Here is a 16,986-nt window from a genome sequence, read left to right as displayed (position 1 = left end):
AAACTTGTTATAGTACATAATACATAATCATAATTTATTCAACTTGCTGAGAAGGTATGACACTGAAATTCCCCATAAGGGCGTGATTGTATATTCAACCAAGACACTGTATCTCCTTATGCCTTTTATTTTCCTGACATAGCGTGCTACTGGATCAATGTGTGTATTGTTGCTACTGCCTATGCCAGAGGTGGTGACTCACTCACACATATAAATGATTTTAGTTGAATGTTTTTATAGGTTGTGTATTCCTTACTTGGAATGCTTGGGACCAGAAGTGTTTCAGAATTCAGATTTTTTTAGATTTTGGAATATTTGCATTATACTTACCAGTTGAGCATCCTACAAACCTGTTTAACCATGGGACAGCATAAAATATTGCCCAGTGGAGAACAATGCACATATATACTTCAGATACAATGTTTGCATGAATTTTTATTGCTGTTTTTGAGAAAAAAAATCACGGTAAATATTACTACTTCTGTGTTTCTGCATATATAAACTTTGAGTTAAAGCATTCATAATTCCTATAATTCCATTTTGTTTAATATTGGGGCTTAGAGAACAATACCACAAAGTGTGGTGCTTTGGCATGCTGAGACCTTTGAACTGAAAGACTGGATGGCCCCAGAAGCCACCTCAGAAGCCAAGTTTCTCTCTGACCTTCTCTTGCCCTCTTGTCTCCCATCCCTTCTCCTCCCAAGAAGAGAGTCATAGAAACCAGAATTCCTCTTTACCAAAGCAGGTTATAGAAACTAGAACCCCTGTACCCCAAGCAAGGCATTAAACCTAGAAAGGTCACCTTCTCCCTTCTCCCTTGAAGACCCTCATTCCCAAGGGGTCCTGCCCCGTCCCCAGGAGGAATAAATGCTACACACATCAACAAGAATATGGACAGGCCTTGCTGGATCCCCCTGCCCCAGTTCAGTATCATTAGAACATACCCATTTGTCCAGTCACATTCCTACACAGCTGACTATTCTTCATCAAACCTAAGCATAAAGATAGACTTCCTTGGGTCTTTGGTCTTCATTTCTCAAGTCGTATCATATAAAACTTTAATTAAATAAATTTGTTATACTTTCTCCTGTTAACCTGTCTTTTGTTATAGGAATGTTGGCTGCAACCCTTATGGTGGGTGAGGAAAAAGATCACACCTTTCTGCCCCTACATTAGTCTAGGTTATTGATATAAAATTAGTTTATGGGCATTGAGGGTTCTCTACTTCTGCTTACTTTCCTATCCATTATAGTTGGATGACCAAAAAAAAAAAGCACTGAAAGTCACAATTTTGGTAAGCTACCAACACAGAGTTAGAGTTTTGTTTTCTAGTCAAAATAGTCACAGGGTTGAAAACATGTTCATTGTGCATTACTTTATTTTGTTTTAGTCTATTGGATGAGCTTCCCCAGTCAGTGCTTAAATGGGCTCCTTCTGGAAGCAGTTGCTGTAAGTCAAATAATAACTTAAACCTTCTCTTAAGATTTACAGGTCACCACATTTGTCATTCTCGTTTGGTAGCTTTTGCTTAGCCCACCTGCTCTTATTCCCATCAGGGTGGAAAGGAGGGAACACTTCATGTTGCAAATAAGTTGCTAAAGAATACAATGTTTAGATCATCTTTAACATTAGAACACGAGAACCCCAAAAGAAGATATTGAGGTGGAAAATTCTAGGTTCTGCTTAGTGCATTTCTCTCTCTCTTTTTTTTTAAGATATCTATTTTGAGAATCATTCCCAGGTTTAATAGTCACCTATGTCTGGTATTTCTAGAGTTAAGACTTCCTGGTTTGTTCATCTATATACTGTTGAAAGAAGATAAAGTTGACCTAACGAAAAACGACTTTTAATCAGTCATTTAAAAAACCAAATCATTAAACACTTGAATGCTATTTAGAACAGTATTATGCTGACTGAACTGCCAGCAAAAAAAAATTTTTTATTAGCAAAGGCATATGATTTTGGGATTTGGAGGTATATTTCGTATTTTCATGTTTTCAAGTTAGTATACAATGTAATTTTTAATTGACAATGTTATCAATACATATTGTATAAAATAGCATGTCAACTAGTAATTACCCACATTCCTGTCATTTTTATGTGCATACACAACATGTTATTCAACACTAATTTAACAATTGAGTTAGACTGTCTTATAAGGAAAAGCCAGTGCCCACTATCAGTCTTGCTTTTTCTCAAAGACAGATAATCAGAGTGAATCTTGTTTTCTGTTTACATTGGGCAATCTCAAAGTTAGCTTTTAGCTGACTTCTGAAAGTAGATACGTACACTGACCTCTCTAGCTAAGGTCAAATAGCATCTGTTTCCATCTGGTTGAGAAGTTGAGAGTTAAGTAACTTATATTCGCAGCCTTTCTTTCACTAGAAACCAAAATTTTGATTTGTGTAGGTAAGGAAAGAGTAAGCCAGTTCTACTTCCCCCCTCCATTTGCAAGTCCAATAAGCCCTTCCTCACGTGAGTCTTTTGTTTTCCTCTTTCTCTAGTACTTTCCATCTGATTGAGGGAGACACACAGAGATCCTCATTGTGGGAATGGGTTGCAAGATGAAATTTTTGTTTTCATAACTGTCAATAACTTGTCAAAATGGCAATACTCCTTTTTGGCTAATATTCTTAACGGCTTTTTTTTTTTTTTTGAGACAGAGTCTCGCTCTGTCACTGAGGCTGGAGTGCAGTGGCGTGATCTCGGCTCAGTGCAACCTCCCCTTCCCAGGTTGAAGCGATTCTTCTGCCTCAGCCTCCCAAGTAGCTGTGACTACAGGCACATGCCACCACGCCCAGCTAATTTTTGTATATTTAGTAGAGACGGGGTTTCACCATATATTGGCCAGGCCTGGTCTCGAACTCCTGACCTCGTGATCCACCCACCTTGGCCTCCCAAAGTGCTGGGATTACAGGTGTGAGCCACCGCGCCTGGCCCTTATTGGCATTTTTACCAAGTCGTATAATTTATGTTTTAGTCAACTGGACAGAAAGAGATGGGAAGATGTCATTAAAAATATATATATATTTTGCCCTGAATTGTAAAAGACAAATGCTTCTGGGCAGTGTATATTCTGTCATACTCTATTGTTAAAAGATTTGAGACAGATGAGTAATCTAGATGGGAGACACGCCCAGTTTTTGTTTCTCAGTACAAACCATTTTACTGAATCCGTACTATTAATTATAAAATGCAGATTTCTGTTTCTAAACCAAAAAGTGTTGAAACTTTAATATTATATGAAGGTCTCTTAAATTAGGAGGTTGTACTTAGGAAGAACACAACCATGAAAATGAAGGAACTGATTTACAAAAGTTTATTACTGAAACATTATGAAATAAAACAGCCAAGAAATTTGCAGCATACATGTCCAACTAAGCATAATAATAATAGTTTCAAAAGTTTCTATCTCTTGATAGTAATGGTACTTAATATTTCAATGGCTTAAAAAGCAGATGATTTAAAAATATCGTAATTTCATACTAAAGGCATTTTGCTTTATAGTTCTGGCAATATGCTCGTAAATTTTAAAATGTACTTAATATAATAAATCCAGATCTTGAAAGACTAACATTTAAACCAGTATTACATCACAATAGTCAAAGCTTCAGGTTTGTAATAATAAATTTATAATGGAAATGGCTCTTTTTATTTTCTCCCCCTCCTACCTCACTGGTACCTCATTTTTCCAAACCCCAGTCCCATGAAGGCTTTGCAGCACAGCTGCTATCAGTTGGTGGAGTGCCAGGAGTTTTCCATTGTCTTGTAACAGTGATTTGTTCCCAACACATTCAACTCTCTTCCTCATTTTGGATATTCTGGTTAATGGAATTGTAATATGTACCAAACTTGACTTACCAATCTTCAAAGGACCATAAAACAACAATATTTATATTAAAGTAGTAGTGAAGTTAATCTTTTTTTTAATCATCCCTTTAGAAATTGGATAGCCCCCAGCCCCTGTGAAGGGGCTGCATGAAGCATCAGTTATAAATATCGTGATAAAATAGCAGCACTTGCTAGTTAACAGAGATCTGGTTGACTGAATGCTAGATAACAGAATTTGATTTAAAAAAAAAAAAATCAGAGATAAAAAAATAGGTTGCATAATTGCTACAGTGTCCAGGAAAAAAAGCCCAGAGCCAAGAGTTCACATTTTAATCACGTTAGCTTCATGTTCCCAGGAAATAGCTCTGGACTATATGGTGAAAGTGATCACTCTTAACTTTAATAGAGAGAAAGCGATGATGACTATTCCTTCTGGAATTTTTCTCTATAGGGAGTGAAACCCAGTGCCTCTGCAGTTTTCCTTTCTTTTTAGTGGAGGTAGGCCTGGAGGGGAAGTGAAGGATTAGGAAGTCACTCCTGCCAACCCATGAAGTTTCCCAGGTTTTCCCACCATGGATATAGGCAACCAAGTGAGAAAGTAAGAAGTACTTGAGTTTGAGTCAGTAATATATTTTTGAAAAGGAAAGGCATATCTAAATATCTCTGTGAACAAATGAAAACATGCCAGTTTTTAAATAGTATTTGGTATTATCACCACTTCTATTCCAATTTTAGGTTGAACCTCAACATGAAAAAGAAATGCAAACTGCAAATATTTTAATGCAGTGATGTTTGTAACTGTTGGTTACTAATTCTGTTTGTATTTAGAAGTTGGTAGTTCTTAACCTTTTTGGGGGAACGGGGTTTACTATGTAGTTCTAGGGGAACATTTCTTTATACTAGGGAAAAAATAAAAGATGGCAACTTCTCCTCCCACTGCTCTAAAATCAAAAACACAAGGCTGTGTACCAGGCTAGCTAGGTATGGAGGACATAAGGGAGGTTTCATGCATTCTAAAGTCAATCTTAGCTAACAACATGGAATTCAAGGTCATTTCTAAATATACTGCTATAATCCCAAAATCAAAGCCTTAATAAAAATTTGCAGGTTTTTTTCCTTCGAAGTAAAGAGGTTTATAGTAACACTTTAACTGAACTTTTAGAGGTTCAACATAAAGTATGAAGTATGGTCGATTGTATTATTTATGTAGTCCTTACTAGTTGCACCTCATAAATCATAATCACTATGATTATTAAAATATACTTCATAAGATCAGTGAATTGTAAGCGTATCAACAAAAATATGTTAAAAACATTACTAGTTTCATCAATTCTGTAGGTCGCTATATTTCAGTCATTTTTGAATATCATTTAAAAAGTTATTTTCATTGAATTGTTCATTTTTGGTTTCTTCAGATGTAAATGTGTAAAAGACAAAGAGATAACAGAAAGATTTTGAAATTTTTGGAGTCTTGACAATTCTTGCCAATTGTGAATAACATGTAAAAAATTTACTAATTCACAGGTGAAATAGCCCAATTTTTGGTATGTGCTCATAGTTTAGCCTATGATGAAAAGCCAAACTATCAAGCGCTCAAGAAAATTTTGAACCCTGATGGAATACCTTTGGGATCACTGGACTTTTCCACAAAAGGACAGAGTATAAATGTCCATACTCCAAACAGTCAAAAAGTAAGTAACATAATCCCTGCTATCCTATGATTACCTTCTATGATACTTTTCTATCGAATGAAGTTGTTTTAGGTCTCAAAATGAGTCTGACAGCTTTCTTCTTCCTTATATTTAACTCCCATTTCCCCTAACTCAGCACCAAGAAAGTTTGATCCAAGTTATTTTGACCTGTTGTCTCACAGAGAAAAATAGGATCTGTGGCCTACTATGTACTGTGAAAGAAAGCAAGCAGTCACTACTGTCATAGAGATGTGACTAGCGTAAAGGCTAATCTGATGTTATTCATGAGAAAGCCATGATTTGTTTTTTTTCTCCAGGTTTTCAATAGATATTGCCGTCTGTTTTTGCCTACCAATTTGGCCATAATTTGGTGGTGATAATAGTCTTAGATTTAAGCAGATTATTTGTAAGTGCTGATATTTCAATCCATGGAAACAATTCTTTACAGAAAATAAAAGAGTTTATGCCAGAGATCCACGTTAAGAAAAAAACCATTTTTTAAAAGTTACACCTCTTCTTTTAGTCTGCCATCTTCCAAAAGACCGACACCAACTTAAAAAAAAAAAAAGAATTAAGATTTCGAGCATTTTTAAGCAGGTGGTGGAAATCTTAGACTGCCATTATTAGCAAGATTAGTGGACAGGCAACGCAGCATCCATGTCTTCCTTGACCACTATCCATATGCAAAAATAAAGTGTGGATGGCATTTTTTCCTGATGCATGTACAATAAGATAGGGTCAGGATGCCATTCATTTTTAATATTTCTTATGAACTTTGGATCATCACATGTGTTCATGAGCCAAGAATGCGGGATGCAAACTAATGTGACTGATAGGCTGCTAGATGAATGGTGAGTCAAGTATCAGTGCACAGATGGTTCTGATTTGCTGAATTTTGTAGTTGCTGCAACTGAAGACATAAAATATCCTTCTAGTCATAAATTAGCTCTTTGGAAGCAAAACCTTGGCACCAGAGCTTTACAACCTTCAATTAGTAGGAAAAGAAGTATTTGAATGACTGTGGTATTGACATCTGTAGGCCTGCATAGTAATCATTCCTAATAGAAGAGAATATCTGTTTGAGGAGGTTTTGCATGGCTAATTAACTACCAGTGAGAATATGTAATTTTTTCATGATCTCCTGATTGTCACCTTTCTCTCATGATACAATTAGATTTTATTGTAGCAAGTGCCTCACAAACCAATTGTCAGCACTATTTACGTATTGCAGAAGGCAGAACAAAAGTTCATGTTTAATAAAAAGCCACTGGATTTTGATCTTGGTAATTACTGAGACTTACTTTAACAGTTTTATTGACTTTCGTGTTTTTATCACTTTTGCAACAAAACAGAGAGCCATTTCCTTGACATAGTATTTTCGTTGCAATAATGGTCACCACTTAATCTACGCTAATTTAAGTAGATTTTCCCTTTTTGTAGTTTTTCAGTTTCACAAACTTAATTGAAATATAAAAGCCATTTTAAAAACTGATAGCTATATCCTCTGATATAAAATTCTAATTATTATCCGCCAGAATTTTCAGTTTCATCAAATTCAAAGGGTGTTTGTTGTGAAACCATTTTTATATGTAGAGAATAGAACATAAAACACTTTTTCCCAGTGAGCCTCCATCAAGAATATTTTACTCCTTTTGATTGGAGAATTTTGCTTATGAGTAAAAAAAGCACTTAAAAATAATATATGCTTTTAGGACCTACGCTAATTTCTGCTAAGAAATGTGATCAGCCTGGATGTGTAGACAGGAAGATGATTTCGGGATATATTTTGCAGCAGATCAATATTTATTTATTACTTATTTCTCTAGTATTTTAAGTGCACACATTTATTTAATAATGATAGCATAAGATATGGGCTTACCATATGTGGCTAAACTTTAAGTATCTTAATTTTCAAAGTTTACAGATTTTGCAATGCTACAAAAACCAAACCCGAAAATATTCAAATGCAAGGTATGACAGTATAAACTGTCCTGTTCCCAGTTCCCCTGAATGATGCACGTATAGGATGATTTCCACAATAGATTGCTTCCATAACAAAAATCATTCCAAAATGCATATCAATCACATGGCTCCAAATTTCTTTTTAGTCACAGACAGAATCCCCTTATTAGTAACTAAAATCATTTCTTGTTACTTTATAAATGGGTTTATAGTTATATGGAGTTAAGTATTTGGTTTATAGAGATATTTAACAGACTAGTGAATGAACTCTGGACTAATATATTTTTTGGACAAACATATTTTAAAAGAAGACATTGGACCAGAAAAGGTATATATAAGTAAATAAAATGTTACCATCATTCAGTATTCAAGGGAAAAAAGTTATAACTGTTTACATTTTTAAATGTTATTTTGCTAATAACAAGTGAAACTTATACAGAGGGAAATATAGTATTTTTAAGAAAAACGTATTTTGATTAGGTATTAGAAGGTAGCACATTACCATAAGAATCTCACCAAACTTACATCACCTTTTTGCAAAAGAAAAAGCTTTTTTCTTTGTTTCCAATACTAGATTTTACTAGACATTATAAACTGTTCTCTGTAAACCTGAACAAGGAAGTCCTCAAATACTGTTATTGGAGTTAAATTGGAAATGAATTTTTGTCAAGAGAGTAGTGATATTGATATTTCGTCATGAAAAACAAATCTTTGGGGGCATTTGCCTGAATCAAAATGAGGGATGTAAAACTGAAGTAACTTGCTAGTAGTTCTGGGGGCTCCTGAGTTAGCACCGCCAATCAAATTAGAAGACTGTCTCATCAAGACCATCACAGTCTCTTTATGCCACCCACTAGGATTTAATTTCTAAAATTCACTGAAAGAAACAATATTTCAGTAAGAATGCTTATTGAGCTGAGCTAAAGCTCTAGAATTCCCAGATGGGAATGTTAAAGCCAAGTTGGAAAAGAGCATTACTAAAGGCCCCATTACAACCCTTGAAAAAGCTACTTTTCAAGAGCCAGAGGGTCCTTTTATCCATTTATCAATGACTCCCACCTTACTATGGTGCTTGAGTCATATATACAATATACAGTCATATACTATATAATATGTTGTAAGAGTGCAGACACTTGGGCATAATGAGCCCTCCCATCCTTCCTAAATGCTTTACCTAGGCAGAGAAGTAGCTGCAGGTCAGAGCTAAAATGTTCAAGCTATACTGCATGGCAGACAATAAAAGTTTGTCCCTTCATTTACCTTACATCTGAGGCTTCCATAGCATATCCAGAGTTGAGTATGTTATTATTGGTAGTAGTATTATTTGTATAGAATTTAACAGTTTACAAAATTTTTTCCTAAGCTTTAAGTCTCAAAATAATTCTATGAACTTCTCCTTATTTTCTGTATATGAGGATAGTGAAATACAGATTCTTAATTAGAAGCACATTTTTGATTTATTAATTTTTAGGAGTCCAAAGGTGTTCTTGATTTTATAGAACAGTGTGAAGTTCCAATGGAAAATTAAATAAAAACTACCTCATTTTCATAGCTACTTTCTTGAAAATGTCATACATTTGTATAGTATCCTTCTATTATAAGGGATGCCCAGGGTGTTTTCTATATTTACTTTTCTGTCTTTGAGAAAAAGTTTCACTGTGTTCACTGTCATCCACTTCACTCTTACAATTTTAAAAGTTTCCTTAGAAATAGAATTTTCCATAAATTTGCTATCATTTCGTTTAGTAGCTAGAAGTGCCCACGGCAGTGCAACCTAACCATTCAGCCAACTAACAGCAGATCCAGGAGGCACCATCTCTTCCAGGAACCTTCACAGAGGAGTGAATATATTATACCAAATTTTGCTTATACGTCAGAGGCTTCCAGGGCAAAAACTCTTATACCTAAAATGCCTAGCATCTAGGAGGCACTAAAAACTTCAATAATATCTTAGCTAAAAATAAAACTACCAGCAACCTTGCTTCTGGGTATGTATCCAAGGGAAATAAAACCATATGTCAAAGAGGTATCTGCACTCCCATGTTCATCACAACACTATTCACAATAATCAAAATACAGCACAACCTAAGTGTATGTCAGTGGGTGAATGGATAAAGTGTGATCCATAACCACAATATTATTTGTGGTTATAGAACGCATTTTCTTTATCCACAAAGTGTATTTTATTTATATATATATTGTGTCTGTGTGTATGTATATTTATATACATATATATATATGCACACATATACACACATATATACATATATACACACATACGATACACATATACATACATATATACATATATATACACGCACACGCACAATGGAATATTATTCAGCCATAAAAAGGAAATCCTGACATTTGCAACATCATGGATGAATCTGGAGAACATTATACTAAGTGAAATAAGCCAGACACAGGACAAATACCGTATGATCTCATTTATATGTGGAATCAAAAAAAAAAAAAAAAAACTTATGAAAGCAGAGCGTAGAACAGTATTTGTCGGAATGAGAGTTGGGGAAAATGGGGAGATGGTAGTCAAAGGGTAAAGACTTTCAATTATAAGATGAATGAGTTCTGGGGATCTGATATACAGCATGGTGACTGTAGTTAGTAATACTGTATTGTATTCTTGAAATCTGCTAAGAGAGTAGATCTTAAGTATTCTCACCACACACAAAAAAATGGTGACTATGTGAGGTGATGTGTTAATAACTTGATTGTGGTATTCATTTCACAATGTATACATGTATCAAAACATCACATTGTATACCTTAAATAAATATAATTTTTATTGTCAGTTATATCTCAATAAAGCTGGGAGGGCAAATCTCATCTAACCCTTTATAACATGGAACACATTTTCACAATAATTGGTAAGTCTATGTTTTAATAGGATAAAACTGTGTGCAAGAACCATGGGAGACCCTTCGTTTCATACTAATGGTATCAGGTACATTTATTACCAAGATGACTTCAGCGGAAAGTGGCTCAGAAGATGGTGACATAAATTTTCCCAATAGTTTGAGAGGGTTGAGTGGTGAAAATAAAGAATCCCTGCATGATTAAGAAACATTTCCAACTTTCAGGTTACTGAAAGGCAGTGGTTTTGCCATCCTTTTATAAGCTGGGATCCTGGAGGAGGGTAGAATAGAGTAGTGTTGTGACAATTTAGGTTTAGCCACAAAACACCAGCATTCTTTAAAGGGAAGGAGTGAACACACTTGGCGATAAAAGCTAAAAATTGAGAGACTACAAATTAAGGCTCTGCTTGCCCAGCCAATGTAATTCATTCTCTATTTTGGCACTGACTCCTCCATTATTTCCCCTTTGTGCTCTTCCTATCTTCTGCCCCCTATTTAACTCATGAAAAAAAGGTGATGGCACTTTCTGCTGCTATAAACATGAAGCTGCTGAACAAATACTTCATGTAAGGACCTTCACTGTAGCTTTCAATCTTCCAACAGTGTTGTGGGTTCTGCCCTTCTATTTCTGAGTCTACTTCAAGGTTATTGACAGTCAGCCATCTCCCAGATATCACCATGGTGTGAAAAAGAAACCTTAGAGACAGCAAGCTTGTTGTAGAACTTAACCTCTGATACTGGTACACAGTATTCGATGACATGAACTGTTATTCATCTTGCTCAAAGGTTAAACTACCTGCACAAAAATACAAGCAACATCACAAGCTCCTTTTATATATTCACATTAATTAGGCTCACTTCAATGATAGAAAACTAAGATTTTAATTAATAAGAATTTAAACTACAAAGATATACTGGATACACTCCCAGCAAAGGTTAATAATGAATCATTTGCAATTTTAAAATGTGACAATTTTCTCTAAAAATGTTGTTTTCAGTAAGCAAGTTATCGGTAGAGATAATTTCTAAAGAGTACATAACAGTGACACTAATTTTATTTTATTTTATTTTTATTACACTTTAAGTTCTAGGGTACATGTGCACAACGTGCAGATTTGTTACGTATGTATACATGTGCCATGTTGGTGTGCTGCACCCATTAACTCATCATTTACATTAGGTATATCTCCTAATGCTCTCCCTCCTCCCTCTCCCCACTCCGTGACAGGACCCGGTGTGTGATATTCCCCACCCTGTGTCCAAGTAACCTCATTGTTCAATTCCCACCTATGAGTGAGAACATGTGGTGTTTGGTTTTCTATCCTTGCGATAGTTTGCTCAGAATGATGGTTTCCAGATTCATCCATGTTCCTACAAAGGACATGAACTCATCCTTTATGGCTGCATAGTATTCCATGGTGTATATGTGCCACATTTTCTTAATCCAGTCTATCATTGATGGACATTCAGATTGGTTCCAAGTCTTTGCTATTGTGAATAGGACCGCAATAAACATATGTGTGCATGCAGTGACACTAATTTTAATTGGTTTTGTCCCACTGATGAGAAAGGGTCTGGATCTTGCCAATGACTATAGTTTTTCTGTAATGTCCATTTGCTGCTTTCTTCTTTATTTCCTTTTTTAAAGCTTGGCAAGTTTAGAATTTTTAAGAATCTGGATATATATGCATTTTTTAAAGAAATACCAAAAGTTTTCTTTATATATAGTATTACTTACTCTACACCAACAGGTTGATTCACAAAAGGCTGCAACAAGGCAAGTCAACGAGGCACACAATAGGTTAATCAAAAAAAAAGTCCACAGTGAGAGAAGCACTGAGCCCTGTACAACGTGGAAAAAAGTGCAGAAAGAGGAGAAGCTGATTGGATTGATGAACAATGAAGCAGCTCAGGTGAGAGGGTTGTTTGTGTGTGTGTGGTTTTTTGTTTTTTTTTTTTAACTTAATGTTACATTAGAATATACCCTTTGGGAATAAAAACATCTTATTTTCTCCTGAGGGCCAAGTTTGTATGGTTTTGTTAAATGAGAAGGGACAGAAAATATCCTAGCCAGCTGATAAAATTAAAGCGGCCAACACCAGTTATCATAGAAACAGAATAGCAGTAAGCACATTTGCGTTCAGATCTGATTTCTTTATCCTAAGAATGTAATGAAGTGCACTTAAATTTATTTTGCCATCTATGATCCATTAGGGACTCTTAACGTATTCTATACTTTTACATTGGTTCCTCAAGTCTCACCCTTATAATCAAATATAAGTGAAGTGTTCCCTGTCAATGTGGTTGTATTTTAAAATGATGTATTTTTTACATCACTCAATCATTTGGGCGGATAGTGACTCACCTTTAGCAGATGACTCATTCAAGTAACAGCAAAAATCCTCCCTAATCTAACCTTTTTTGACAACAAGGAGAAGCATACAATGCATTTATATCTGCAGTGAAAAAATATTTAATTTTGTCGAAATGACCAACATTTTATGATTTATATACCATCATTTCCCACAAATGATTTGAGGTAGTTGATAGTATGAAACAGGATAATTTAATACCCCACCTTGTATACCCTACCACAAGAAAAATTGATATATCAGGCAGCTGGGATGTTAATCACTAAACTGAGCACTGAATTTGGCTCTGAACTTCTTGACAGCCGAGGCAAAAATTAGAAGCATAGTATTTATGCATTCTTCAGCCAGCCAGCAAGCCTACAAGTTTATCCAGAGACAGAAGTGCTTTTTTTAGTACTAATAGCAATCTTTTACATTTATTCTAGTATAAAATAGTGGCATTATTTGTTGTTTCATTTTAAATTTATGTAAAGAACTACTTCACTTAGGCATATTTTAGTTCCTATTTGTAAAATTAAAGGCAAATCGTGCTTGGTAACAAAACGTAGAGATTCTAAAAATCTCTGGTTGAGAGATTTTTTTTCATGCCTTACTTAAGTCCACCAAAATCACCTGGTGTACAGGGATAGGGAGGCACTATTAAAATACTGATGCAAAGAAATTGATTCATTTTTGGCTGTGGTGGCAATGAGATATGTATATATAGATTTTATAACTTCAGAAACTCTTGTTTCTTTTCTCCAGTCAGTCCTCTTCCCCCAGGGAATGTTCTGCCATTTTGATTCTCATCACTAGATTAGATTTGCCTCTTCTAGAATTTCATAAACATGCAGTCATATAGTATGCATTCATTTGGGCCTGGCTTCTTTCACTCAGTGTGTTTTTTGAGATTTATCCGTGTTCATGCATGTATTAGTAATCTGTGTTTTCCATTGCTGATTAGTACTCTATCGTATAACTGTATCATAGTTCACATGTCCATTGTATAACGACATCATAATTCACAAGTTCATTCTTCTATTAATGGACATTTGGGCTACTACTCATTTCTGGCCATCACAAATATAGTTGCTGCGAACATTCTGGCACAAATCCTTCTATGAATGTGTTTCATTTCTCCTGAGATGTAGAATTGTTGGGTCATAGGGCAGGTGTATGTTCAATTTTACAAAGAGCTGACAAATAGTTCTTGAAAGTACCATTCTGTACTCCCACCAGTAATGTACAAGAGTTCTGGCCACTCTGCACCCTCTCCAATATTTGGTATTGTCACTCTTTTTAATTTTAGCCATTCTAACATGTGTATTAGTGTATTATTGTGGTTCCAATTATTCACCTAATGTCTACTTAAGTTTGAGCACTTTCACATGTTTTGACTGACCATATATCTGTTCTTATAAAGTTTCTTTTTTGAGTGTTCTAATTTTTACTTGGATATTTGTCTTTTTATTGTTAAGCCATAGGAGTCCTTATCAGATATCTGTATTATGGACATCCTTTCCTAGCATGTGGCCTGCCTAATCATTTAATTCATAGTGTCTTAGGATGAGCAGAAACTTTTTATATTATTTGTTATTTTTATTTGAAGTTCAATTTATCAATCTTTTCTTTAATAGTTTGTGTTTTTTTTTTCTGTAAAGATACCTAAGAAACCTTTGCCTACCTCAAGGTCACAAAGCTATTTTGCTATATATTTTTATAGAAGGCTCATGGTTTTAGCTTTCATTGTTGGTTCTACAAGCCATCTCAAATCAATTCATGTGTATTCTGTGAGGTGGGGGTTGAGATTCTCTTTTTCATGTAGCTTGCACCATCATTTATTGAAAAGATTTTCCTAATGAGTTTCTTTGGAGCCCTTTTCAAAAGTGAGCTAACAGTGTAAGTGTCGGCCTATTTCTGGGCTCTGTTTTCTTCTACTTCTCTCCTTACACCAACACCACACTGCATCAATTACTGTCGCTTTACAGCAAGTTCTGAAATCAGAATAGTTCTTGATTTAATCCTTTTATTTTCTTTCAAAAATGTATTGGCCATTTTAGGTCCTGGTCTTCTCCTCCATAAAATTTAAGAAGCAGCTTGTTAGTTTCCATCAAAAAAATGCACAGTGGGATTTTGATTGGGAGTACATTAAGTCTAAAGATCAGTTTATGGAGAACTGGCATCCAACAGTGTCGAAAACTCCAGTGCATAAACCTGGTACTTCTCTGCATTTATGTGGAACTTCCCTGCATTTATGTGGATTTTCTTTAACTTCTCTCAACAATGTTTTGTAGTTTTTAGTGTAGATGTCTTATTCATCTTCCATTAAAATTATCTCTAAATATTTTGATCCCATTTTAAGTACTAATTTTCAAAATTTTATATTCCAGTTATTTGTTGCTGGTATATAGAAATATAATTTATTTTCTCTATCAATATTTGATATACAATATAATCATGTATCTTGGGATCTTTCTAAATTTACTTATTCGTTCCAGTAGGTTTCATTATTTTTTAGATAGATTCTTAGGACTTTCTACGTAGTTAATGATGTCTATGAATAGAGACAGTTTTTACCTTTTCCTTTCCAGTATATGTCTTTTATTTTTTGTTGTTGTCTTATTACACCTGCTAGCAGCTCTAGTATTACATTGAATAGAAGTTGTGGCCATCCTTGCTTTGTTCCTGATATTAGAGGGAATGCATTCATTCTTTCACCATTAAGTTAGCTGTTGGCTTTTTTCTAAATGCCCTTTATCAGGCTGAGGAAATTTCACCGTATTTGTTGAAAAATAAATGTAAATAATGAATGAGTATTAAATACTGTTTTGAGATCTCTTGAGATGATCATATGATTTTTTCCCTTTACTAGTATGATGAATTACATTGATTTTTGAATGTTAAATCAACCTTTTATTTCTGGGATAAACCCCCACTTAGGCATGATGTGTTTTCCTGCTGAATTCTGTTTGCTGAATTCCAACTCAGTTCCTGCTGAATTTCAGTTCCATGGAAGGTTTTTATGCCTAGACTGATGAGAGATACTGGTCTGTAATTTTCTTTTTTTTTTTTTTTTGCAAAGTGAAAGCAAGTTTATTAAGAAAGTAAAGAAATAAAAGGATGGCTACTTCATAGACAGAGCAGCTGTAATTTCTTTTCTCATAATATCCTTGTATGGTTTTGTTTTCAGGGTCATTATGAATTACACAAGTTGGAAGTGTTCCCCTCTGTTTTCAGAAAATGTTTTTGTAAGATTTGCCCTTCTTAAATGTTGGATAGAATTTAGCAAGAAAACCATCGGGGCCGATAATTTGTTGTAGGAAATTTTTTAACTGCATATTTACTTTCTACAATATATAGAGTGATCATTAGATATTTTTTCTTCTTGTGTCAGTTTTATATTTGTGTTTTTCAAGGAATTCGTCCATCTCATCTAAGTTTTCAAATTTATCAGCACTAAGTTAGAATATTCTTTATTATCCCTTTACCATCACCAATATCTACATTGATGTTCCTTCTTTCAGTCCTGATAATGGTAACTTTTGGTTTATTTCTTTTTTTCCTAATAGTCTAGCTAAGGGCTTATCATTTTCATTGATCTTCTCAAAGACCAGCTTTGGTATTTTTTTTTTTTTTTTTCAAAGATCAACTTTGGTTTTGTTGATTTTTTTTTTTTAAATCCTACCATTGATATGTTTTCTATTTCACTAATTCTTTATCATTTCCTTTATTCTACTTATTTTGGTTTTAATTTATTCTTTCAAGCTTCATAAGGTGAAAGTTTAAATCACTAATTTCTTCCTTCATTTTTTTTTCTAATATATATAGTTAAACCTATAAATATGTAAGCTGTGCTTTGGCTGTCTGTGTTTCACAAATTTTGATATGTTGTGTTTTCATTATTATTCAGTTCAATATATTTTCTAATATCCCTTGATTCATTTGATCCATGGGTTATTTATTAGTATGTTATTTAATTCGTAAGTATTTTTAAGGTTTGCTGGGTATCTTTCTTGTCACTGATTTCTAATTTAATTTTGTTGTCATCAGAACACATCCTGTATTATTGCAATCTTTTAAAATTCATTGAAACTTATTTTGTCACCCAGGAAAAGGCCTCGTTTAGTGAATGTTCCTTGTGTACTTACGAAGTTGGGGGTTAAGTTGTTTAATAGTGTTCAAATCTTATATATTTACTGTTTTATTTTGTCCTCTTATCATTTAATGGCAAAGGAATGTTACAATCTCCAACTGTAATTGTGAATTTATCCATTTGTC

The 16,986-nt window shown here is 34.4% G+C and overlaps 1 protein-coding gene across 5 annotated transcripts in view; it reads left to right on the top strand.

The window, feature by feature from the left end:
* The window catches only part of VRK2 (vaccinia related kinase 2), a 116,255-nt gene that overhangs the window by 90,815 nt on the left and 8,454 nt on the right, over positions 1-16,986 (top strand). For all 5 annotated transcript variants that reach the window (XM_011997795.1, XM_011997791.1, XM_011997793.1 and 2 more), the window contains 3 exons: positions 1,391-1,449; positions 5,356-5,522; positions 12,109-12,270. In XM_011997795.1, the coding sequence (XP_011853185.1) occupies positions 1,391-1,449; positions 5,356-5,522; positions 12,109-12,270 (388 nt within the window). The remainder of the gene's footprint in view (positions 1-1,390; positions 1,450-5,355; positions 5,523-12,108; positions 12,271-16,986) is intronic.

The sequence above is a fragment of the Mandrillus leucophaeus genome, unplaced genomic scaffold (genome assembly GCF_000951045.1).
Source record: "Mandrillus leucophaeus isolate KB7577 unplaced genomic scaffold, Mleu.le_1.0 Scaffold547, whole genome shotgun sequence".
Lineage (NCBI taxonomy): Eukaryota > Metazoa > Chordata > Mammalia > Primates > Cercopithecidae > Mandrillus > Mandrillus leucophaeus.
The sequence above is the reverse complement of the archived record's forward strand: the minus strand, read 5'-3'. Positions and strand labels throughout refer to the sequence as shown.